Source organism: Pristiophorus japonicus, chromosome 14, assembly GCF_044704955.1.
Source record: "Pristiophorus japonicus isolate sPriJap1 chromosome 14, sPriJap1.hap1, whole genome shotgun sequence".
NCBI classification, from domain to species: Eukaryota; Metazoa; Chordata; class Chondrichthyes; family Pristiophoridae; genus Pristiophorus; species Pristiophorus japonicus.
Genome location: NC_091990.1, coordinates 119,019,978 through 119,045,669, shown reverse-complemented (window position 1 = coordinate 119,045,669; position 25,692 = coordinate 119,019,978). Strand labels below are relative to the sequence as shown.

The window sequence follows — 25,692 nt, the reverse complement described above, 5'->3', positions numbered from 1 at the left end:
ACTTAATGCCGATAAAGTGTACATTTGCTGTTGGAGAAATAAACTTTCTGGGCTAGAGAGTCACAGTACAAGGTTGACGTGATCCAGCGAATGCAGGAGGCTACCAACGTCAAAGAATTTACATCATTCCTCGGCACTTGCAACTTCTTTCTGAAGTTCGTCCCACACTACGCGCACATTGCCGAACCACTTCACAAGTTGCTGCACAAGGACGTCCCTTGGGAATAGACAGATTCTCAGGCTCAGGCATTCACCACACTTAAGGAGAAAATCACATCCCTTCCTATCCTCGCGCACTTTGATCTGAATGCCACTATGGATGCATCAGGCACAGTCTTGGGTGCTGTGCTCTCGCAATGAATCGACGGCCTGGAACTCTGTCGCCTTTGCCTCTCGCACGCTCTTGTTTGCAGAATGTAAATACTCTACAGGAGAATGTGAAGCACTCACTTGCATCGACACATGTGAATGCTGGCATATTTACCTCTGCCAGGAAATTTACCCGCTGTATGGATCACCAAGTATTAACTACATTACTCGCTACAACTGGATCTGGGCACAGACCACTACGAATCAGCCGATGGTCAGATCGCCTTCATCAGTATAACTTTGATGTACAGTACATCGCTGGCAGTCGCAACCACGTAGCTGACACCGTCATCATCATCATCATCATAGGCAGTCCCTCGGAATCGAGGAGGACTTGCTTCCACTCCCAAAGTGAATTCTTTGATGGTTGAACAATCTGATACGAGAGCCACAGACCCTGTTACAGGTGGGACAGACATTCGTCGAGGGAAGGGGTTGGTAGGGCTGGTTTGCCGCGCGATCCTTCCGCTGCCTGCGCCTGGCCTCTTCATGCTCCTTGCGTCGAGCCTCAAAGAGCTCAACGTCCTCCCGGATGGACTTTCTCCACATTGGGCGGACTGCGGCCAGGGGCTCCCAGGTGTCAGTGGTGATGTCGCACTTTACCAGAGAGGCTTTGAGGATGTCCTTATAACGTTTCCGCTGTCCTCCTTTGGCTTGTTTACCATGAAGGAGCTCTGCATAAAGCATTTGCTTAGGGAGTCTCGTATCTGGCATGCGTACTATGTGGCCTGCCCAGCGAAGCTGATCAGTGCTTCAATACTGGGGATGTTATAGCCTGGTCGAGGGCACGGATGTTGGTGCGCCTGTCCTCGCAGGGGATTTGCAGGATCTTGCGGAGACATCGTTGATGATATATCTCCAGCGACTTGAGGTGCCTTCTCTACATCGTCCATGCCTCAGACCCATACAGGAGGGCGGGTATTACTACAGCCCTGTAGACCATGAGCTTGGTGGTAAATTTGAGGGCCTAGTCTTCAAACACTCTTTTCCGCAGGCAGCCGAAGGCTGCACTGGCGCACTGGAGGCGATGCTGAATCTCCGCATCAATGTCTGCCTTTCTTGATAAGAGGCTCCCAAGATATGGGAAATGGTCCACATTGTCCAGGGCGGCGCCGTGGATCTTGATGTTTGGAGGGCAGTGCTGTGCGGCGATGACAGGCTGGTGAAGATCCTTTGTCTTACGGATGTTAAGCGTAAGGCCCATGTTTTCATATGCCTCAGTGAATACATTGACTATATCCTGGAGTTCAGCCTCAGAATGTGCGCAGACGCAGGCGTCGTCCGCATACTGGAACTCAACGACAGAGGTTGGGGTGGTCTTGGACCTGGCCTGGAAGCGGCGTAGGTTAAACAGCTTCCCACTGGTTCTGTAGTTTAATTCCACTCCAGCGGGGAACTTGCTGATTGTGAGGTGGAGCATGGCGGCGAGGAAGATTGAGAAGAGGGTTGGAGCGTTAACGCAGCCCTGTTTGACCCCGGTCCGGACGTGGGTTGGGTCTGTAATGGATCCATTGGTAAGAATCACGGCCTGCATGTCATCGTGATGGAGGCGAAGGTTGTTGACAAACTTTTGAGGGCATCCGAAACGAAGGAGGACGCTCCACAGACTTCACGGTTGACAGTGTCAAAGGCCTTTGTAGCTGACATGCTCAGCCGCTCGACACCTGCTTTGGACTCTGGTGCTGACTTGTTCACAGGTGATGACACTTACGTCACATCGATCATCACTCAGTCCATCAGAAACCTTGTCTCCTGCGACGAACTCAAAACTGAATCACAGAGTAATGCTACCCTCCAGTATGTGTACCACTTCCTCCAGACTGAGTGGCCCAAGAAAATTTCGGAAGAGCTGAAAACCTTCCACAGACTTTGCGATGAATTTTCACTAAGGGCGGAGAGAGACGGAGAGAGATGGAGATAATGGGGCAGAAATTCCGAGGAGGGCTTCCCACGGGCAAAATCAAGAAAAAATAGGAATAAGCTGCACACTTACCTGAAGCTGCTGTGCCCGCCAGGACTCCTGATCCACAGGCCTCCTCTCCCTGCGACGCGCAGCGCATGCACGTCGGGAAGTCCGCAGGAGTCACGTGGGCATGATCACCCAATCACAGGTAAGTATTTTCTCATTCATAGTAATAGGAGATTCGTAAGTTATGAATCTCCTTATTACTATGAATGAGAAAAACCCCAAAATGCACAAACACTACATAAAACATTTAAAAAACACCTCACACAATAAACTAATAGAAATTAAAAATGTTACACATGTTTTTTAAAGAAAAAAAAATCCCGATTTAAAAAAAAGTTAGGGTTAGGGTTTAAAATAACATTATCTGAGTGGGCAAGGTTTTAACATAAATGTGTTTTTAAAATTTTTATTTTAAATCATGTTTTTTCTAGGTTTTTAAAACTCTTACGCCTGTAAAAGTAGGCTATGCGCCTGCTTTTTCAGGCGCAAGAGATTTGAGGACTTTTGCCGTGCAAGATATGGGTAAATAGCCCAAACTTCCACGTACAAATGTCTTCACTCCCGATCTGCGGATGATCTGTCAAGCTCCATCTTGACAGATCGGAAAAGCCGGTTTTCAGCGCATGCGCATTGCGCGCTGAAAACCGGCTTTTCCGATGCCTTCCCGGTTCCGTAGAAACTTTGTACGGACCTAGGACGTCACAAATTCTGGGCCAACTTGTTCCAAAATCTATGGAAATTCTGAGCTATAAAGCCAGGCTATGGTTCGGGACATACTTATCTGTTCGTACATGCTTGCGTTCGAGATGAATACCTTCAAAGAATGTTCCTAAAAATAAACTGGTAAAATATGGCTTACAAGACAATTTTTTTTTTTAAACTTAAGATATATAAAGATAAAAAGGTCCCCTGACTATTCAGCAAACCACCAATTAGAGAAAGACAGAATACCAGGATTTAAATCGCTGAAGTACTAAAGTGGGCTTGACAACACATCCATTGTAGTGGATGAGAGATTGTAGGCGGCACACCCTTGATTTCCAGATGTGCATCCATAGCTGGACCGCAGCACGAATGCGGGAAATTGCTCCCCTCCCCCACCACTGTAAAGAGTAGCTGGGTTTTTGGCGAGACTCTCTCCTCCAATGATACAATGTCTACAGTAACAAAATCACAAGCACACAGAGCTGGAGTAGAACCAGTCCATTCTGGGACGTGCCGAGGTTGCGGGAAGGTCCTAAATAAATGCAACTTCTTTCTGATGTGTGCCTTCAGCGATCTATCGCACTCTGCTCATTTTACATTATGTACGCTTTTTAAAAAAAAATTCCACACACAAAGCAAATCCAACAATCCGTTCTGATACTAATTTGCAATATAGAGAAAGACTTGATGCATATAATTAGACAGAAACTGGCCATTTGGCCCAACAGGTCTATGCCGGTGTTTATGCTCCATATAAATGCAAGTCTTTCTTTTCTCCACATTAGCCTCCTACCACCCTTTCGGCATAACCTTCTATTCCTTCCTCCCTCATGGACTTATCCAGCTTAAATGGATCCATGCTACTCATCTCAACCACTCCCTGCGGTAGCGAGTTCCACATTCCCATCACTCTCTGGGTAAAGAGGTTCCTCCCGAATTCCTTGTTGGGCTTATTAGTGCCGATCTTGTATTTATGACCCCCTAGATTGGACTCTTTCCTCCCCTCCTCCCTACCACCCACCCCCAAAGTATTACAGCTCCTCTACCCTATTGAACCCCTTCATAATCTTAAAGATCTCTATCAGGTCACACCTCAGTCTTCTCTTTTCTATAAAGAAATAAAGACTTGCATTTATATAGCGCCTTTCACGACCACTGGGCATCTCAAGGCGCTTTACAGCCAATGAAGTACTTTTTGAAGTGTAGTCGCTCTTGTCATGTGGGAAACGCAGCCAACCTGCGCACAGCAAGCTCCCACCAACAACAATGTGATAATGACCCAGTTTCTGTTATGTTGATTGAGGGATAAATATTGGCCCTTCGAAATAGTGCCATGGGATCTTTTATGTCCACCTGAGGAGACAGACCGGGCCTCGGTCTAACGTCCCTCAGCACTGGAGCGTCAGCCTAGATTTATGTGGGGCCGGGTGGAAGAAAAGGGAAAATAGATAAGAGAAAAGAGCCCCCACAGCCTGTTTAGTCTTTCCTGATAGATGCAAATCAAAGTAATGGAGAGAAGCATTATTACTCTGCTCCACTTCAAATCTTGGCACAGGTTCCTCAATGGAAACATAAGACAGTGGGAGAATTGCTGATATAACTGGGCTTTCGGCCTGGAAAGAAGATAATCACACCAAATCATGCGAGCAGGACGAGAGTACACGGGCTTTGCTCTCAGCCACAACAGCAAAACTCTTAACGACACAAACAGGGAAATTGGCCAGGGAGAGTTTTAAGGCCAGGAAGTGCACGAGAGTGCAGAGAGTAATGATCTCTCTCTCTCTCTCCGCTTTCAACATCAAATCTCAACACGCAAATAAAAATCGTCTTTTGGCCGGGGCTTTTCACCCTCAAACTACCCGCGGTCCGGTAATTGGATAGGAGCAAGAGCGTAAATCAATCACCCGAAATCTATAACTGGAAGGGAAATTGTCAGCGACCTTTGTGTCACATGAAGCAGTTCTCAGGCTTGTTACCCCTGCAGCAGGCTGCAGATTTCAGGCACATTTTACTCTCCGACCAAACAGCCTGTCGATGGAATGTTAACGAGCCACTCGGTATTAACAGGGAGGAGCAGGTTCTTTAGAGGCCAGCTCACAAAGAAACAGCAACTCATTCTCATCCTCCCCTCCACTCCCCTCCCCTCCCAGTGAAATTTACAACATGGAATGAGGCCATTTCGGCCTATTGTGTCTGTGCCAGTTGAAAAAGAGCTACCCAACCGAATCCCACCTTCCAGCACTAGTTCCGTAGCCCTATAGGTTACGGCACTTCAAGTGCACATCCAAGTACTTTTTAAAATGTGGTGAGGGTTTCTGCCTCCACCAACCTTTAAGGCAGTGAGTTCCAGACCCCCACCACCCTCTGGGTAAAAATGTTTCCTCATCTCCCCTTTAATCCTACTACCAATTACTTTAAATCTATGTCCCCTCTGCCAAGGGAAACAGGTCCTTCCTATCCACTCTATCTAGGCTTCTCAATTTTATACACCTCAATTAAATCTCACCTCGGCCTCCACTGTTCCAAGGAAAACAACCCCATCCTATCCAATCTTTCCTCATAGCTAAAGTGTGTCAGTCCTGGCAACATCCTCAGAAATCTCCTCTGCACCCTTTCGGGAATCTGGAATGCACTGCGGAAGCAGATTCAATAGCAACTTTCAAAAGGGAATTAGATAAATACTTGGAAGGGGAAAAATTTGCAGGGCTATGGGGAAAGGGCAGGGGAGCAGGACTAATTGGGCAGCTCTTTCAGCACAGGCACGATGGGCCGAATGGCCTCCTTCTGTGCTGTACGATTACATGATTCAACAGGTTCGGCAAGAAGCGTTGTTTATAACCAAAGCTAAGCACAGTGAATAAAATTCGAATGCCCTAGCGTGGGGAGGGAAGGGGTTCCGAGGGCCGGGATTCCCACGGGTGCATCGAGTGATTCCGGCTGTGCTGTTGTGATGACGACAGTTCAAATTGCTGCCAACACAGACAGTTAAGGCGCAGTGATCCATTTGGGAAAGATGCTGGAGGCTAGTCAACCTGTGGAACAGGTAATGCAGCGCAAAGCACCACCTTCATCTGGAGCTGGGGGGGATAAGGAGAGGAAAATGTCTCAGAGATTGAGATCCCAGTCTCACAGGTCAACTATAAATCTGAAAAAAGGCAGCACCGTTGCAATGGCTCTCCCCTCAATTTCAATTAAAACCAGTTGAAAAATTCCAACCTTAAGGTGGGCCATATCAAGGCCAACCCCCTTAAATGGGCAAATAAAGTTAAATTAATTAGGCAGCAGCTGGTACTGTGGTCATCGCCAGCATAATTTTCAAACCCAACGAACAGAAATGTCTGATCAGTGTTAGATTAAAATTGCAAAGAAACATCGTTGATGCAAGTTGAGACAAGGGCCTAGAACCTGCGATCGGAGGCTTGCCGCCCGCGTACGTCTCCAAACCACAAGTAAACTTCCTTCACAGTGTCAGCTGTGGCTCAGTGGGCAGCACACTTGCCTCCGAGTCAGAAGGTTGTGGGTTCAAGTCCCACTCCAGGAGCAGGGGAGTTCCTGGCCAATATTTATTCCTCAATCAACGTAACAAAAATCGATTAGCTGGTCAGCATCACACTGCCGTTTGTTGTCGGAGTTTGCTGTGCATAAGTTGGCTACCACGTTTGTCTACGTTACAACAGTGACTACACTCCATAAGTATTTCATTGGCTGTAAAGCACTTTGAGATGTCCAATGGTCTTTCTTTCTTTGGGACTCTTGACTTTCAGGTTCTTCTGGTCCGGGGCCTGCGGGTGTACACTTGCATAAAGGCGCAGGTGGTTCGCAAGCGTCCCTGGGATCACATGGGCCAGGCCAACCAATCAAAAAGGGGGATTCCTATGATGCTTATGGAGATTCCATTTATGCACAGAATCCCCATGAGCAGAATAGAAATTACCTAACAAATAAAATTTCACAACACTGAAATAAAAATAAATGATCACAGGTTCAAAATTAATTAAAATATCTTTTAATTAAATATTGAAATTAAAAATGTAATTTTTTGAAAAATAAATGTTTTTAACTGGGACAAAATTGATCTAAACTACTTTTAAATGTAAGTGAATGTATAAGTCATTAAAAAAAATTATTTGAACTTTTATTTAAACTCTTACACTGGTAAAAGGCGGCCTTATGCCTGCTTAGGGTTGGTGGGTATTCGCTGGGCAGCAGTTGAGCAAATAGCCCAACCCTGCGCCAGTGAAAGTGAATTTTCAGCGGATGCAGACGATCTGTCAAGGAAAAATTTGATAGATCGCAAGTTCTGGGTTTTCGTGCATGAGCATGCAAAAACCCGGAACTTGCCAGGCACTGATCATTCAGTACGCACGTAAAATCCTGGCCAAGGTGCATGGATAATCTCAGTTTGGGTCATTTTCAGTTGCTGAATCGTGATTGAAAATGCTGTATTCAGTCCTTTTTACGGGTGTTAGTATTGACTGACAAACTAGCTGGCCACGAATCTAGATTCCATTTTATTTGCTCCTATGCCGGGAACTTATGACGGATGGGGCAGAGGTGCCACCTAGTGGTCAAACGGGTAAAATCACAGACCTCAGTTTGTGAATTATCTAAGAATTATTTTCTCAGATGCGTCCATTTGTACTAACTAAAATGCAGCCGTTTCTCTGATTGGCTCTCCAGACTTATTGCTGATTTATCTTCCAAGGGGACCAGTCACACACTGAGGTTCCTCTGGAATGTATAACGGGAACTGCCCAGCCCAAGTTCTGAGTGAATTTCCAATTTGTAATTCGATCCATTTTGACTTCAGAAGCCAGAGAGGATAGATCCCCTCACCCCCTCCAAAAGTCACCAAGTTCCAGCCGAAGTCCCTTACCCCAGCGCAAGTGCATCCCTCTGCCAGCTGAAGTCCTTTACCCCAGCATAGATGGGGCATTGTGTGCGGATTGTTAACAGGTTTATTGGTTATGAAGTGAATAGTGACAGTGTCGTGATTTCTGGATTTCATCCACCTCAACAATGTCCCTTGTAACACACGCATCGAGCTTGCACGCACCAGGGGGTTGGAAGAACGTGATCAGTCTTCTCAGAGTTCACTCCCTCCCCTCCGATTCCCCCCACCTGTATCTCTCTCTTTCCCCACCATATCCTGCACCCACGCTTCACCCCCCAAAGCTCTCTTCTCCCCCCCCACAGCTCTCTTTCTCTCTGCCCCCCCACCCAAGCTCTCTCTCTCTCTGCCCCCACCTCCCCCCCAAGCTCACACACCCCAGCTCGCTCTCTCTTCCCCCACACCACCCCCCCCAAGCTCTCTCCACTTTCTTCTCCACCCACCCTCCCAGCTCTCGTTCTCCCCACCCCCCCCAGCTCGCTCACCTCCCAACCCCCTCCACCAGAGCTTTCTCCCTCCACAAACACCCCCCCCAGCTCTCTCCACTCTTCTCTCCCCCCACCCCAGCTTTCTCTTCCCCGCCCCCCCAGCTCTCTCTATCTTTCTCCAACCCCCACCCCCACCAAGCTCTCTTTCTCCCCAACCCCCCCCCCCAGCCCCAGCTCGTTCTCTCCCCCCCCGCCCCCAGGCTCCCTCTTGCTCCCCCACCCCTCCAGCCCTCTCTACTCCACCCCCCCCATTCTCCCCCCCCCATCTCTCTTCTCTTCACCCCCAGCTCTCTCTCCCCACCCCCCCACCTCTCTCTTTCTCCCCCCCCCTCACAGCTTTCTCCCTTCCCCCAAGCTCTCTCCACTCTCCTCTTCCCCCTTCGCCCCCAGCTCTCTTGCCCCCCCCCCACACCCCAGCTCTCTCCCCCTCCCCTCGACCACCAGCTCTCTCTTGCCCTCAACCCTCCCAGCTCTCACCTGCCCCACAACCCCCTCTCCCACAGCTCTCTTTCTTCTCCCCCACCCAGTCTCTTCCCTCCCACCCCCAGCTCCCCCTCTCCACCCCCCCCACACCCCCCAGCTCCCCCTCTCTCCACCCCCCCAACCCCCACTCTCTCTCCACCCCCCCCAACCCCCACTCTCTCTCCACCCCCCCAAACCCCCACTCTCTCTCCACCCCCCCAAACCCCCACTCTCTCTCCACCCCCCCAACCCCCCACTCTCTCTCCACCCCCCCCAACCCCCCACTCTCTCTCCACCCCCCCCAACCCCCCACTCTCTCTCCACCCCCCCAACCCCCCACTCTCTCTCCACCCCCCCCAACCCCCCACTCTCTCTCCACCCCCCCCAACCCCCCACTCTCTCTCCACCCCCCCAACCCCCCACTCTCTCTCCACCCCCCCAACCCCCACTCTCTCTCCACCCCCCCACCCCCCACTCTCTCTCCACCCCCCCAACCCCCACTCTCTCTCCACCCCCCCAACCCCCACTCTCTCTCCACCCCCCCAACCCCCACTCTCTCTCCACCCCCCCCAACCCCCACTCTCTCTCCACCCCCCCAAACCCCACTCTCTCTCCACCTTCCCAACCCCCACTTCTCTCCACCTTCCCAACCCCACACTCTCTCCATCCCCCCCAACCCCCACTCTCTCTCCATCCCCCACTCTCTCTCCATCCCCCCAACCCCCACTCTCTCTCCATCCCCCACTCTCTCTCCATCCCCCACTCTCTCTCCATCCCCCCCAACCCCCAATCTCTCTCCATCCCCCCCAACCCCCACTCTCTCTCCATCCCCCCCAACCCCCACTCTCTCTCCATCCACCCCCAACCCCCACTCTCTCTCCATCCCCCCCAACCCCCACTCTCTCTCCATCCCCCCCAACCCCCACTCTCTCTCCATCCCCCCAACCCCCACTCTCTCTCCATCTCGCCCCAACCCCCACTCTCTCCATCCCCCCAACCCCCACTCTCTCCATCCCCCCAACCCCCACTCTCTCTCCATCCCCCCCAACCCCCACTCTCTCTCCATCCCCCCCAACCCCCACTCTCTCTCCATCCCCCCCAAGGCCCACTCTCTCTCCATCCCCCCCAACCCCCACTCTCTCTCCATCCCCCCCAACCCCCACTCTCTCTCCATCCCCCCAACCCCACTCTCTCTCCATCCCCCCCAACCCCCACTCTCTCTCTCCATCCCCCCAACCCCCATCTCTCTCTCCACCCCCCCAACCCCCACTCTCTCTCTCCACCCCCCCAACCCCCACTCTCTCTCTCCACCCCCCCAACCCCCACTCTCTCTCCATCCCCCCCAACCCTCACTCTCTCTCCATCCCCCCCAACCCCCACTCTCTCTCCATCCCCCCCAACCCCCACTCTCTCTCCATCCCCCCCAACCCCCACTCTCTCTCCATCCCCCCCAACCCCCACTCTCTCTCCATCTCGCCCCAACCCCCACTCTCTCCATCCCCCCCAACCCCCACTCTCTCTCCATCCCCCCCAACCCCCACTCTCTCTCCATCCCCCCCAACCCCCACTCTCTCTCCATCCCCCCCAACCCCCACTCTCTCTCCATCCCCCCCAACCCCCACTCTCTCTCCATCCCCCCCAACCCCCACTCTCTCTCCATCCCCCCCAACCCCCACTCTCTCTCCATCCCCCCCAACCCCCACTCTCTCTCCATCCCCCCCAACCCCCACTCTCTCTCCATCCCCCCCAACCCCCACTCTCTCTCCATCCCCCCCAACCCCCACTCTCTCTCTCCACCCCCCCAACCCCCACTCTCTCTCTCCACCCCCCCAACCCCCACTCTCTCTCTCCACCCCCCCAACCCCCACTCTCTCTCCACCCCCCCAACCCCCACTCTCTCTCCACCCCCCCAACCCCCACTCTCTCTCCACCCCCCCAACCCCCACTCTCTCTCCACCCCCCCAACCCCCACTCTCTCTCCACCCCCCCAACCCCCACTCTCTCTCCACCCCCCCAATCCCCACTCTCTCTCCACCCCACCAACCCCCACTCTCTCTCCACCCCACCAACCCCCACTCTCTCTCCACCCCCCCCCACACCACCACCTCCCACTCTCTCTCCAACCCCCACCCCCACTCTCTCTCTCCACCCCCCACTCTCTCTCCCTCCACCCCCCCCACTCTCTCTCTCTCTCTCCACGCCTCCACTCTCTCTCTCTCTCTCTCTCTCCCCCCATCCCCCCACCCCCTCTCTCTCTCTCTCCATCCCCCCACCCCCTCTCTCTCTCTCTCCATCCCCCCACCCCCTCTCTCTCTCTCTCCATCCCCCCACCCCCTCTCTCTCTCTCTCTCCACTCTCTCTCTCCCCCCCACTCTCTCTCTCTCCACCCCCCCACTCTCTCTCTCTCCACCCCCCCACTCTCTCTCTCTCCACCCCCCCACTCTCTCTCTCTCCACCCCCCCACTCTCTCTCTCTCCACCCCCCCACTCTCTCTCTCTCCACCCCCCCACTCTCTCTCTCTCCACCCCCCCACTCTCTCTCTCTCCACCCCCCCACTCTCTCTCTCTCCACCCCCCACTCTCTCTCTCTCCACCCCCCCACTCTCTCTCTCTCCACCCCCCCACTCTCTCTCTCTCCACCCCCCCACTCTCTCTCTCTCCACCCCCCCACTCTCTCTCTCTCCACCCCCCCACTCTCTCTCTCTCCACCCCCCCACTCTCTCTCTCTCCACCCCCACTCTCTCTCTCTCTCCACCCCCCCACTCTCTCTCTCTCTCTCCACCCCCCCACTCTCTCTCTCTCTCTCTCTCCACCCCCCCACTCTCTCTCTCTCTCTCTCTCCACCCCCCCACTCTCTCTCTCTCTCTCCCCACCCCCCCACTCTCTCTCTCTCTCTCCCCACCCCCCCACTCTCTCTCTCTCTCTCTCTCTCTCCACCCCCCCACTCTCTCTCTCTCTCCACCCCCCCACACTCTCTCTCTCTCTCCACCCCCCCACACTCTCCACCCCCCACTCTCTCTCTCTCCAGCCCCCCCACTCTCTCTCTCTCTCTCCAGCCCCCCCACTCTCTCTCTCTCCACCCCCCCACTCTCTCTCTCTCTCCACCCCCCACCCCCCACTCTCTCTCTCCACACCCCCCACCCCCTCTCTCCACACCCCCCACCCCTCTCCCTTCCACCGACCAGCTCTCCTCTCCCGCCCCCCCAGCTTTCTCTCTCTCTCTCTCTCTCTCTCTTTCCCCCCCATCACCAGCTCTCTCTTCCCTCCACCCCCAGCACGCTTCTCTCTCCCACCCTCCCCATCCCCCAGCTCTCTCCCCCACCCCCCACAGCTTTCTTCTCCACCCGCTCCACTCTTTCCCCCCCCACCCCGCCCCCAGCTCTCTTTCCACCCCCCCCATCCCAGCTCTTTCTTCCCCCCCCCCATCCCAGCTCTCTTTCTCCCCCCCCATCCCAGCTCTCTCTCTTCCCCCCCCATCCCAGCTCTCTTTCTTTCCCCCCCATCCCAGCTCTCTTTCTCTCAACCCCCCCCACCATCCCAGCTCTCTTAACTCCACCCCCCCACCATCCCAGCTCTCTTTCTCCCCCCCCCACCATCCCAGCTCTCTTTCTCCCCCCCCCCCCATCCCAGCTCTCTTTCTCCCCCCCGCCATCCCAGCTCTCTTTCTCCCCCCCGCCATCCCAGCTCTCTTTCTCCCCCCCGCCATCCCAGCTCTCTTTCTCCCCCCCGCCATCCCAGCTCTCTTTCTCCCCCCCCCGCCATCCCAGCTCTCTCCTCCCTCACTCCTCCCTCACCCCTCCCCCCGCCCAGCTCTTGCTCTCCCCAGTGCTGCGGGAGACTTGGGGCTAGGTGCCATGGGAGGCTCGGCAGATGCGTTCGGCTGCTTGGGCCTCGGGGCTGCTACTGGATAGATCGGAGGCAACGTGGTGTTGGTTGCGTGTGCAGAAAAAGGTTAGTGGGAATGGCGCTGCGGGGGACAATGCACAGAAGGGAGATTTAGTACAAATAGTTACTGCGTTTTTTTCCCCTCATCCTTTCTTTCTATTTTTGTCTACAATTTATAAAATTTCTCTTTATCTTTTAGTTTTCAGTTCCAATGAGGCTCACAGTTGAAGTGTTAACCTGTCTTTTGCAGATGCTGACCAGCCTGCTGTGTGTTGCCAGCATTTTCTGTTTGCAACCCAAGTTGGACTGAGTGTATCCATTCCTTCGATCTGATTTACACTTCCAATTCAGATCTATAAAGTTAATCATTGACTCCTTCTATATAGCCTAAACAGTGCTATAGTGGCTTGTAGTTACAACATCCGGGATTGCGCTGTTATGTGGCAAGTAACATTTGCGCCACACAAGCACCGGGCAATGACCATCTCCAACAAATGAGTAAGGGGGCTGGATTTTAAGCTTTTCTGTTTTTGGGGTGAAAACTGAAGCGGGGCGGGAAAGTTACCGGCCGGAAATAGTTTACGCTTCGGTAAAGAAGTTTGGGCATCTGGGCCCTGCATCAGGGGGCGAAACCTGGAGTGCAAAGGACCAGAAAATCCAGCCCATTTTCTAACCAACCTCCCCTTTAATTCGAATAAAGAAAAGACTTACACATCTATAGTGCCTTTTGTGTCAACCGGATGTTTCAAAGTGCTTTACAGCCAATGAAGTACTTTTGAAGTGTGGTCACTGTTGTACCGTAGGAAACGCAGTAGCCAATTTGCAGTCAGCAAGCTCCCAATAACAGCAATGTGATAATGACCAGGTAATCCATCTTAGTGATGTTGATTGAAGGTTAAATATTGGCCAGGACACCAGGGATAACTCCCCTGCTCTTTGAAATAGTGCCATCGGAACTTTTATGTCCACCTGAGGGAGCAAACGGATCCTCAGGTTAACGTCTCATCTGAAGGTGACCTCTCCAACAGTGCAGCACTCCCTCAGAGCTGCACTGGAGTATGAGTCAGATATTTGTGCTCAAGACTCTTGGCTTAAACCCACAACTCTCAGGGACTTGAACCTCACAATCCTCTGACTCAGAGGCGAGAGTGAAACCCACTGAGCCATGGCTGACACTCTGTTGGCACAACCATCGCCAAATCCCCTCACCATCAACATCCTGGGGGTCGCCATTGACCACAAACTCAACTGGACCAGCCACATAAATGTTATACCTACTAGGCAGGGTATTCTGCAGCTCATATCCTGACTCCCCAAAGCTTCTCCACCACCCACAAGGCTTAAGTCAGGAGTGTGATGGAATATCGTCCACTTGCCTGGATGAATGCAGTTCCAACAACGCACAAGAAGCTCAATGCCATCCAGGAAAAAGCAGTTTGCTTGCTCAGTAGCCCATCCACCACCTTAAATATTCACTCCCTCCACCACTGGCGCACCGTGGCTGCAGTGTGTACCATCTGCAGGATGCACTGCAGCAACGCACAAAGTCTTCTTTTCAACACCACTCAAACCGGTGACCTCCAAGGGCAGCAGGTGGATGGGAGCACCACTACCTCCAAATTCCCTTCAAGTCACACACCATCTCAACTCACCACACAGACTGCAGCAGTTCAAGGCGGCGGCTCACTGCCACCTTCTCTAAAGGGCAACTAGAGATGGGCAAATAAATACTGCCCTTGCTAGTGACGTCTATATCCCAGAAATGAATTTTAAAAATCCTACATCTTCATCATCATATTAGACAGCCCCTCGAACGAGGATAACTTGCTTCCATACCAAAAGGCATGAGTTCACTGATGTTTCCAGTCCTGAACTCCAGGGGTGGAAGATGCCTGTGCGTGGATTTTTTTTTTTTTTAAAACGTGTGCTGACCGTTGCACATCAGCCACCACACGGGCTTGACAGAGCTCGGCCTTTATCCAGTGGCAAGGGTAAACCAGGATGACTGGAGACCTGCTCTGTTGCACAGACCTAGTGCGTACGCATATCGCAGTGTGGGCTGGCCCGTGCTGCCCTGGGCCCCACACCCTCATTTGCCACACCTCCGCCACGATCTCTCGCTGCTCCTCAGTCACGAGCTCTCACCACTCCTCTGCCACAAGCATTCGCTGCTCCTCCACCACAATCTCTCGCCACTCATCCGCCATGGCCTTCTCTCTCCTCCGCTCTGCCTGGGCCACCACTGGCCGATGTTCCTGCCCATGCTCCAAATGGCAAACTGGGTCTTGATGATGTCACCCAGTCGCCCACCTCGAAGTTGTTGCATACTTGGAACAGCTTGCGCTGGAAGTTGTAGTGGTATGCCATGATGTTGTAGGGCCTGCGCTCCAGCTCTTTTATCCCCCCGACCTGCGGTGGTGTCCTCTCGCATGTCGGGGTGGCCTACATCTTAGCTTCTTAAAGGAATTTTAAAATTACCAACACATACATGCCTTCCACTAGAATTTCATTTAAATTCTAGTGAACAGTTCTATACACACACACACACACACACACACACACACACACACACACACACACACATATATATATATACACACACACACAACAGAAGTTTAAAAATATATTTTCACACAGTTACACATGAAAAGCAGCCTCCTTCATTCAGGCAGCACATGCCACAGACTTTCAAATAGCTGACAGCGATTGGCAGAAGTGTAGTGAAATATTTCAGGCTGCAGCAACTTTGCATCCTACTTAGGGAGAGCATTCTATTGGTCGGAGAAACGCCCTATTGGGCCTAATCTGAAACTCAGCCTTGCCAATCTGATTGCTGGAAGGTCCTGTATTTGTGATATTGCTGCTCTTAAATCGCTGTGCCAATTTTAAAATTCTCATGTTCGTGTTCCCTCCCTATCTCTGTAACCTCAAGCCCGACAACCTTCCGAGATCTCTTGGTTCCTCCAACTCTGACCACTTGTCCATTCCTAATTTTCAATCGTTCCACCATTGGCAGCCATGCCTTTAATTGCCTAGGCCCCAAGCTCTGGAATTCCCTCCCTAAAATAATCTGCAGAGGGATATAGACAGGCTAAGTGCATGGGAAAAAAATTGGCAGATTGAGTATAATGTGGAAAAATGTGAGGTTATCCACTTTGGAAGGAAAAAGAAAAAAGCTAATTATTTAAATGGGAAGAGATTACAAGATGCTGCAGTACAGAGGGATCTGGGGGTCCTTGTACATGAAACACAAAAAGTTAGCATGCAGTTTCAGCAAGTAATTAGGAAGGCAAATGGAATGTTGGCCTTTATTGCAAGGGGGATGGAGTATAAAAGTGGGGAAGTCCTGCTACAACTGTACAGGGCATTGTCAAGACCATACCTGGAGTACTGCGTACAGTTTTGGTCTCCTTATTTATAGAGGAATATACTTGCATTGGAGGCAGTTCAGAGAAGGTTCACAAGGCTGATTCCAGCTCTCTTTCTCCCCCCCCCGCCATCCCAGCTCTCTCCTCCCTCACTCCTCCCTCACCCCTCCCCCCGCCCAGCTCTTGCTCTCCCCAGTGCTGCGGGAGACTTGGGGCTAGGTGCCATGGGAGGCTCGGCAGATGCGTTCGGCTGCTTGGGCCTCGGGGCTGCTACTGGATAGATCGGAGGCAACGTGGTGTTGGTTGCGTGTGCAGAAAAAGGTTAGTGGGAATGGCGCTGCGGGGGACAATGCACAGAAGGGAGATTTAGTACAAATAGTTACTGCGTTTTTTTCCCCTCATCCTTTCTTTCTATTTTTGTCTACAATTTATAAAATTTCTCTTTATCTTTTAGTTTTCAGTTCCAATGAGGCTCACAGTTGAAGTGTTAACCTGTCTTTTGCAGATGCTGACCAGCCTGCTGTGTGTTGCCAGCATTTTCTGTTTGCAACCCAAGTTGGACTGAGTGTATCCATTCCTTCGATCTGATTTACACTTCCAATTCAGATCTATAAAGTTAATCATTGACTCCTTCTATATAGCCTAAACAGTGCTATAGTGGCTTGTAGTTACAACATCCGGGATTGCGCTGTTATGTGGCAAGTAACATTTGCGACACACAAGCACCGGGCAATGACCATCTCCAACAAATGAGTAAGGGGGCTGGATTTTAAGCTTTTCTGTTTTTGGGGTGAAAACTGAAGCGGGGCGGGAAAGTTACCGGCCGGAAATAGTTTACGCTTCGGTAAAGAAGTTTGGGCATCTGGGCCCTGCATCAGGGGGCGAAACCTGGAGTGCAAAGGACCAGAAAATCCAGCCCATTTTCTAACCAACCTCCCCTTTAATTCGAATAAAGAAAAGACTTACACATCTATAGTGCCTTTTGTGTCAACCGGATGTTTCAAAGTGCTTTACAGCCAATGAAGTACTTTTGAAGTGTGGTCACTGTTGTACCGTAGGAAACGCAGTAGCCAATTTGCAGTCAGCAAGCTCCCAATAACAGCAATGTGATAATGACCAGGTAATCCATCTTAGTGATGTTGATTGAAGGTTAAATATTGGCCAGGACACCAGGGATAACTCCCCTGCTCTTTGAAATAGTGCCATCGGAACTTTTATGTCCACCTGAGGGAGCAAACGGATCCTCAGGTTAACGTCTCATCTGAAGGTGACCTCTCCAACAGTGCAGCACTCCCTCAGAGCTGCACTGGAGTATGAGTCAGATATTTGTGCTCAAGACTCTTGGCTTAAACCCACAACTCTCAGGGACTTGAACCTCACAATCCTCTGACTCAGAGGCGAGAGTGAAACCCACTGAGCCATGGCTGACACTCTGTTGGCACAACCATCGCCAAATCCCCTCACCATCAACATCCTGGGGGTCGCCATTGACCACAAACTCAACTGGACCAGCCACATAAATGTTATACCTACTAGGCAGGGTATTCTGCAGCTCATATCCTGACTCCCCAAAGCTTCTCCACCACCCACAAGGCTTAAGTCAGGAGTGTGATGGAATATCGTCCACTTGCCTGGATGAATGCAGTTCCAACAACGCACAAGAAGCTCAATGCCATCCAGGAAAAAGCAGTTTGCTTGCTCAGTAGCCCATCCACCACCTTAAATATTCACTCCCTCCACCACTGGCGCACCGTGGCTGCAGTGTGTACCATCTGCAGGATGCACTGCAGCAACGCACAAAGTCTTCTTTTCAACACCACTCAAACCGGTGACCTCCAAGGGCAGCAGGTGGATGGGAGCACCACTACCTCCAAATTCCCTTCAAGTCACACACCATCTCAACTCACCACACAGACTGCAGCAGTTCAAGGCGGCGGCTCACTGCCACCTTCTCTAAAGGGCAACTAGAGATGGGCAAATAAATACTGCCCTTGCTAGTGACGTCTATATCCCAGAAATGAATTTTAAAAATCCTACATCTTCATCATCATATTAGACAGCCCCTCGAACGAGGATAACTTGCTTCCATACCAAAAGGCATGAGTTCACTGATGTTTCCAGTCCTGAACTCCAGGGGTGGAAGATGCCTGTGCGTGGATTTTTTTTTTTTTTAAAACGTGTGCTGACCGTTGCACATCAGCCACCACACGGGCTTGACAGAGCTCGGCCTTTATCCAGTGGCAAGGGTAAACCAGGATGACTGGAGACTTGCTCTGTTGCACAGACCTAGTGCGTACGCATATCGCAGTGTGGGCTGGCCCGTGCTGCCCTGGGCCCCACACCCTCATTTGCCACACCTCCGCCACGATCTCTCGCTGCTCCTCAGTCACGAGCTCTCACCACTCCTCTGCCACAAGCATTCGCTGCTCCTCCACCACAATCTCTCGCCACTCATCCGCCATGGCCTTCTCTCTCCTCCGCTCTGCCTGGGCCACCACTGGCCGATGTTCCTGCCCATGCTCCAAATGGCAAACTGGGTCTTGATGATGTCACCCAGTCGCCCACCTCGAAGTTGTTGCATACTTGGAACAGCTTGCGCTGGAAGTTGTAGTGGTATGCCATGATGTTGTAGGGCCTGCGCTCCAGCTCTTTTATCCCCCCGACCTGCGGTGGTGTCCTCTCGCATGTCGGGGTGGCCTACATCTTAGCTTCTTAAAGGAATTTTAAAATTACCAACACATACATGCCTTCCACTAGAATTTCATTTAAATTCTAGTGAACAGTTCTATACACACACACACACACACACACACACACACACACACACACACACACATATATATATATACACACACACACAACAGAAGTTTAAAAATATATTTTCACACAGTTACACATGAAAAGCAGCCTCCTTCATTCAGGCAGCACATGCCACAGACTTTCAAATAGCTGACAGCGATTGGCAGAAGTGTAGTGAAATATTTCAGGCTGCAGCAACTTTGCATCCTACTTAGGGAGAGCATTCTATTGGTCGGAGAAACGCCCTATTGGGCCTAATCTGAAACTCAGCCTTGCCAATCTGATTGCTGGAAGGTCCTGTATTTGTGATATTGCTGCTCTTAAATCGCTGTGCCAATTTTAAAATTCTCATGTTCGTGTTCCCTCCCTATCTCTGTAACCTCAAGCCCGACAACCTTCCGAGATCTCTTGGTTCCTCCAACTCTGACCACTTGTCCATTCCTAATTTTCAATCGTTCCACCATTGGCAGCCATGCCTTTAATTGCCTAGGCCCCAAGCTCTGGAATTCCCTCCCTAAAATAATCTGCAGAGGGATATAGACAGGCTAAGTGCATGGGAAAAAAATTGGCAGATTGAGTATAATGTGGAAAAATGTGAGGTTATCCACTTTGGAAGGAAAAAGAAAAAAGCTAATTATTTAAATGGGAAGAGATTACAAGATGCTGCAGTACAGAGGGATCTGGGGGTCCTTGTACATGAAACACAAAAAGTTAGCATGCAGTTTCAGCAAGTAATTAGGAAGGCAAATGGAATGTTGGCCTTTATTGCAAGGGGGATGGAGTATAAAAGTGGGGAAGTCCTGCTACAACTGTACAGGGCATTGTCAAGACCATACCTGGAGTACTGCGTACAGTTTTGGTCTCCTTATTTATAGAGGAATATACTTGCATTGGAGGCAGTTCAGAGAAGGTTCACAAGGCTGATTCCAGCAATGAAGGGGTTGTCTTATGAAGAAAGGTTGAACAGGTTGGGCCTATACTCATTGGAGCTTAGTAGAATGAGAGGTGATCTGACTGAAACAAAGAAGATTCTGAGGGGGCTTGACAGGGTAGATGCAGAGAGGATGTTTCCCCTCTTGGGGGAATTTAGAACCAGAGGGCATAGTTTAAGAATAAGGGGTCATTCATTTAGAACTGAGATGAGGAGGAATTTCTTCTCTCAGGGTGTCATGAATCTTTGGAATTCTCTACTCCAGAGAGCTGTGGAGGCTGGGTCATTGAATATATTGTAGGTGGTGACAGACAGTTTATGAATGATAAGGGAGTCAAGGGTTATGGGCATCGGGCAGGGAAGTGAGGCCAAGATCAGATCAGCCAAAATCTTATTGAATGATAGAGCAGCCTCACGGGGCCAAATGGTCTACTCCTGCTCCTATTTACATAGAAAATTTCTTATGTTCTTATGTTAAACCTCTTCAAGAAGCTGCTTAAAGCCTACCTCTTTGCTCAAGCCTGTGGGTCACCTGTCTTAATGTATCCTCCTTTGGCTCTGTGTCAATTTTTATCTGATTGCGCGCCCAGAGGGTGATGGGGGTCTGGAACTCACTGCCTCAAAAGGGTGGTGGAGGCACATTTAAAAAGTGCTTGGATGTGCAGTTGAAGTGCCATAACCTACAAGGCTATGGAACAAGAGCTGGAAAGTGGGATAAGGCTGAATAGCTCTTTGTCGGCCGGCAGACATAATGGGCTGAAAGGCCTCCTTCTGTGCTGTAAATTTCTATGATTCCTGTGAAACCGCTTTGGGATGTTTTACTACGTTAAAGGCGCTATATAAATGAAAATTGCTGTCGTTCACAGAAAAACAGACAGAAAACATATTAGCGTGAATACTCGGTGTAGGCTGGTCTGTTTGTGCTGGCTTAGATTGTACATAGCAAACCTGGGGGCGCACAAACATCTTATTTGAGAAGAAAGTTGTGTCTTCCAAGTAAGGACAGGCTGGGCAATTGAGGATTAAGAGCACAGGCTTGGAAATCATTCCTCTATCTCTCAGCACTAACATTTCATATATCATACAAACCCGAGCGTAGATTCGCCCCCATCGCAACATTTCAATACATGTAGAACGACTGCACCGAGACTGTCGTAAAATCGAAAACTTTATTGTGACTGTTTTACAAAAAGCCACTGCGCGTGATAACACAAAGAATAATCCAACGTGGGGAAACTTACCTTGAGCGACTTCGGTCTTTGTATCTCCGCTTGCAGTAATACCAGATAAACAACCCCAGTGCAAGTAAAAATATCACGGTGCCAAAGAAGGCTGTCAGAATGGTAGTTATATCAGTTGAAATGCCTGAGAGAGAGAGAAATGGGCAATATGAACAATAGCAACTCTCATTTCGTCATTGAACCCTATTTTTTGAAGCCGCTATACAATTAGTGACCACCGTTATGAATGATTTGAGCTCTTCCCTTTGTGTGTCTCAGTGGTTTGTATCAAGTGGTGATACTTTTACTCTTACAAATGGGCGTCAGAGGTCAATGGCCCAGAAATTCCGGCCTCCCCGAGTCCGTACGGAATTTCTATGGACCCAGGAAGGCATCGGAAAAGCCGGTTTTCAGTGCACAATGTGTATGCGCCGAAAACCAGCTCGACAGATCATCCGCATCTCAGGAGTGAGGGCATTTGCATGGGCAAGATTGCGGTATTTGCCCATATTTTGCCCAGCAAATGTCCTCAAAACTCTTGCGCAAGCAAGCGCATAGCCTACTTTTACAGGCGTAAGCGTCTTAAAACACACTTAAAACATAAAAAATAAAATTAATACACATTTTATTTTTTTAAACAACCCCGCTCACTAAATTTATTTTAAACCATAATTTAAAAAACTTTTTAAAACTCAAAACATTTTCTCCAAGATATTTATTAATTTTAATTTCAATTAATTTTAATTATATGAGGTGTGTTTTTTATTTTTTTTAATTGGCGTTATTGTGTTTGTTTTTTTTCCAATTAATAGCAATGAGAACTCGTAGATATGGAGTTCCCATTGCTATCAATTGAGAATACTTTGGTTGAGCAGTCACACGTGACCGCATCTTTTGTGTGGGAAAACCTCGAGGACGGGAGCGCACTTTGCAGCGCGGGAAGAGAAGGCCTCCCCCACCGGAATCTCACGCTCCTCCGGGACCACCCGGTACTTTTAGAAAAATTCTTTGGCCGGAGGCAAATGCCCGTGGGAAGTTTCCGACCGGAATTTCAGGGTCACTATCTTGGCCCATTCAACCATTGTAGTACTGAAAGCATTAACTTTGTACATAACTTTTGCCACTTAAAAAAAATAAAAATTCACAGAATGTAGGCGTCATTGGAAAGACCAGCATTTATTGCCAATCCCTAATTGCCCTCGAGAACCGCTGCAGTCTGTGTGGTGAAGGTGCTGTTCGGGAGGGAGTTCCAGGATTTTGACCCGGCGCTGAAGGAACGACCGATATATTTACAAGGCGGGATGGTGCGTGACTTGGTGGTGGTGATGTTCCCATGCACCTGCTGCCCTTGCCCTTTTAGATGGTGGAGGTCACGGGTTCGGGAAGTGCTACCTTATGCAGTCTACTTCTCGCAACTCAAAGTTATTTGATTCACATTACTTCCTTTTTTTCCTCAAAAGCGCAACATTTCCAATTTGCAATGTTATTTATGTTGCTCCATTCAAAATATTAGATCAAATAGAACAAAGGCCTGCAAATAACCAGTTGTTTATAAAATCAAATGAATCAGCAAATGGCAGGATCAGTACAGATTTGGAACACAAAGCGATCAGTTGATGAGTCCCTTCTGATGGCTCACAGCATGTTTACCCAGCAAGCAGCAGCTGACCTGGGATTAACTGCAGAATACGCAGAGTTATCTGATCTCAGTCCGGTTGGCAGTAAGTGCCCTCCAATTGAGGTCAGCACCCATGGGTTAAGTGAGGGGGGGGCGGTGAGGTGGGAGATTAGACAGAGATAGAGATTTAACATGCATTTTGAATTAATCGCCCACACACAATATTATTTGAGAGATATCTTTAATTGAATTTTTGTACTTTATGGAAAGACATTTGATTCACATCAAGTTTAGCTGTGTAATTTGTGTTTTTTTTTCATTTTGCAGATATTTTATATAATAGACCTATTATGTACAAGACAGCATCTTAAAGTATTTACAGCACAGCAACAGGCCATCCAGTGCAGCAGGTCCATGCTCCACATGAGCCTCCTCCCACCCCTCTTCATCTCAGCCCATCAACATATCCTTTTATTCCTTTCACCCTCCTGTACTTACTCAGCTTCTCAGTGAATGCATCTATGCTATTCACCTCAACCTCTCCCTGTGGTAGTGAGCTCCACATTCTCACCACTCTCCAGGTTTCACCTGAATTCCCTGTTGGATTTATTAGTGACTATTTAAGAACACTCTGGGTCGGCAGACCATTACGCGAGTGCTTTTTTTTGGGAATTTTTAAGTGGCTCATCCACATTGCAAGTCCAGTCAGTGCCACAGCAGGGGCAGGGGCGTTGGCAGCAGGGGCGGGGGATTGGGGCAGGCAGGGCCTGCTACAAGCAGGGGGTGGAGAGTTATGGGGCCTTGTATACCTTCAAGTTGGGGAGCCGTCATCACCCCTGTTTATCATTTGATGTGTTTTGCTGACTCGGTTAGTGCGCATATTATCTAATTGCTGGTGCAGACCTTACTGAAGACTTGTAATATTTCCAGGGCGAGTGCTATTGTAAGCCTGGATATTTTCTTCAAGGAGGCCATGTACCTCTCGATTTTCAGAAACTTCATGAGTGGGTTATTTTTCTCGAGCCATTTCCCTCTGGCTCCCATAAAGTAGCCAAAGTACTTGACTGTGGTGCCTTTGGTTAGGTCTATGATTTGCTGAGTTAGGTGACCATACTTCTCGCTCTTTTCCTCCCACGCTTTCTCACGTGCCATATTGTTGTCTTCCAATCTCACCACAACGTTGACCACTACCACCTCTGACTCCTCCTTGAATATTATGTCCGGCATTCCACACTGTTCCGTCCATTGTGATGATCCACATATGCCGTCCATCCGTATTTAGATATTAGGGGCTAGAGTTGCGGTTGCCTGATGCCTCAGTTCAGTTAGCAGCCAGAGGGGGCGGTAATGGGAGCATAAGAGGTTACCGATCGGGAGCGCAACTTTTAGCGCCCCGACCGAAAATTCATTAGAGGCAAACCATTAGCGCCTGGCTACTGACGGTTAGTGCGATTCTAATGTCTTCCGGATGAAACGCCCATGCTTGCGCACCGGTTGGTAAATTTGGCGTGGCTGCCACATTTAGCGGCCGCCAAGAACAACATCTGGAAAAACAGGTTTGCAGAGTCGTTAACTGGTGGCTACTTAAAGAATGAGGAAGCGCTTCTCTCAGAGGTCAGTCAGTGCAACATGCATGGTGTGTGAGTTTGCAGCAGCAGAGAGACATAAGAATTCAGCTCGAGAAAGTGATTTTGAAAACTTTAATGGGTGCATTACTATGCGACACCTTTAAGACTCGGCTTTTCCCAGGATCTGAATCGGAGTTTGGCGCATGTCCAATGACTCGGTTAATTTTAGCGCCGGTATTTTTTGTTAGCATCCCCCCCCCCAAGTCTGGTGAGCATCGGCTGATTACATAAGAATTAGGAACAGGAGTAGGCCATCTAGCCCCTTGAGCCTGCTCCGCCATTCAACAAGATCATGGCTGATCTGATTTATCGCCCGTCGGCTCTTCAACCAAACTTTTTCAAGGCGCTAAAAGTACCGCTCCCCCTGGATTAATGCCGCAACAGAGGCCCGACCAAATTTTCCCCCCCATAGGTCTTTCAGGTTTACCAAGATCCTGTTAAGGTGCTCAATTCTGGCATTCTTGACGGACAGACATCTCCCGGAGATGTTCGCCAGAGTCTCATTTGCCCGGTTACACCTCCATGTTTTAATCGTGTTCACTCGGCCGTGGGATAGCTTTCACCTCAGTAGCAGTCCTTTAATGAACCGTGATATCTTGGGAGGTTCGCCCACCTCTCAAACTCCCATTCTCTCCAACTTGCATATCTGTTTCCGGGCTTTGCTCTCTCACTAGGAGGACGGATGCAGGCACGCATGTACCTTACTTCTTCAGGTATGGGTGGCAGATCGCTGCTTTCTGTGGTGTTACATTGCTTGGTTCTTACGAAATTTCTCCACCTCCCCAAGGGCTTTCAGCTTCCTAAGTTTTGACACATTGCACAGAATTGGAAAGATGACTTTATTACCTCATCGTTGGAGCTCTCAAGTGACTCGAGCTTCCGGATGATAGCAGAAGGAATTTGAATTTCCAACTTGGTGGGGTCCAGGTCTCTGTCTCCATTAGCGGAGAACAGGATTCCATCCTTGACCTCGGTAGGGAGGTGCAGTATCGCCTTTTTAAATCAGCTGATCTAGCTGAAAATGGTCCCCAAGGCACTTGGGAGGATGGGCCTGCCCAGGGGGTTCATTCACCCGGTTGAGGACCTATATACACCGATATTTCAACAGTGATAGAGGATGACCGATCCAATCCCCATAAAGAGAGGCGTCAAACAGGGCAATCCGCTCTCTCCAATACCGTTTAATATGACAATGGACCGCCTCCTATGGTGAGGGTGTTTTGAGACACCTCAGTAAGGATAAGATGGTAGCATATGCTTGGAATGAAGTCAGTCTTCAGAATCTTGAATTTTTGGGTGGGTTTCAGTTCGGATTCTTTCAATCCAAGTACTGAGTTTGTCAGCCCATTTAGCCTCAGCG

General features: G+C 50.0%; 1 protein-coding gene across 5 annotated transcripts in view; it reads right to left on the bottom strand.

Annotated features, from left to right (window-relative positions):
• The window catches only part of prrg4 (proline rich Gla (G-carboxyglutamic acid) 4 (transmembrane)), an 85,550-nt gene that overhangs the window by 23,612 nt on the left and 36,246 nt on the right, over positions 1-25,692 (bottom strand). For all 5 annotated transcript variants that reach the window (XM_070899551.1, XM_070899552.1, XM_070899548.1 and 2 more), the window contains exon 5: positions 21,108-21,231. In XM_070899551.1, the coding sequence (XP_070755652.1) occupies positions 21,108-21,231 (124 nt within the window). The remainder of the gene's footprint in view (positions 1-21,107; positions 21,232-25,692) is intronic.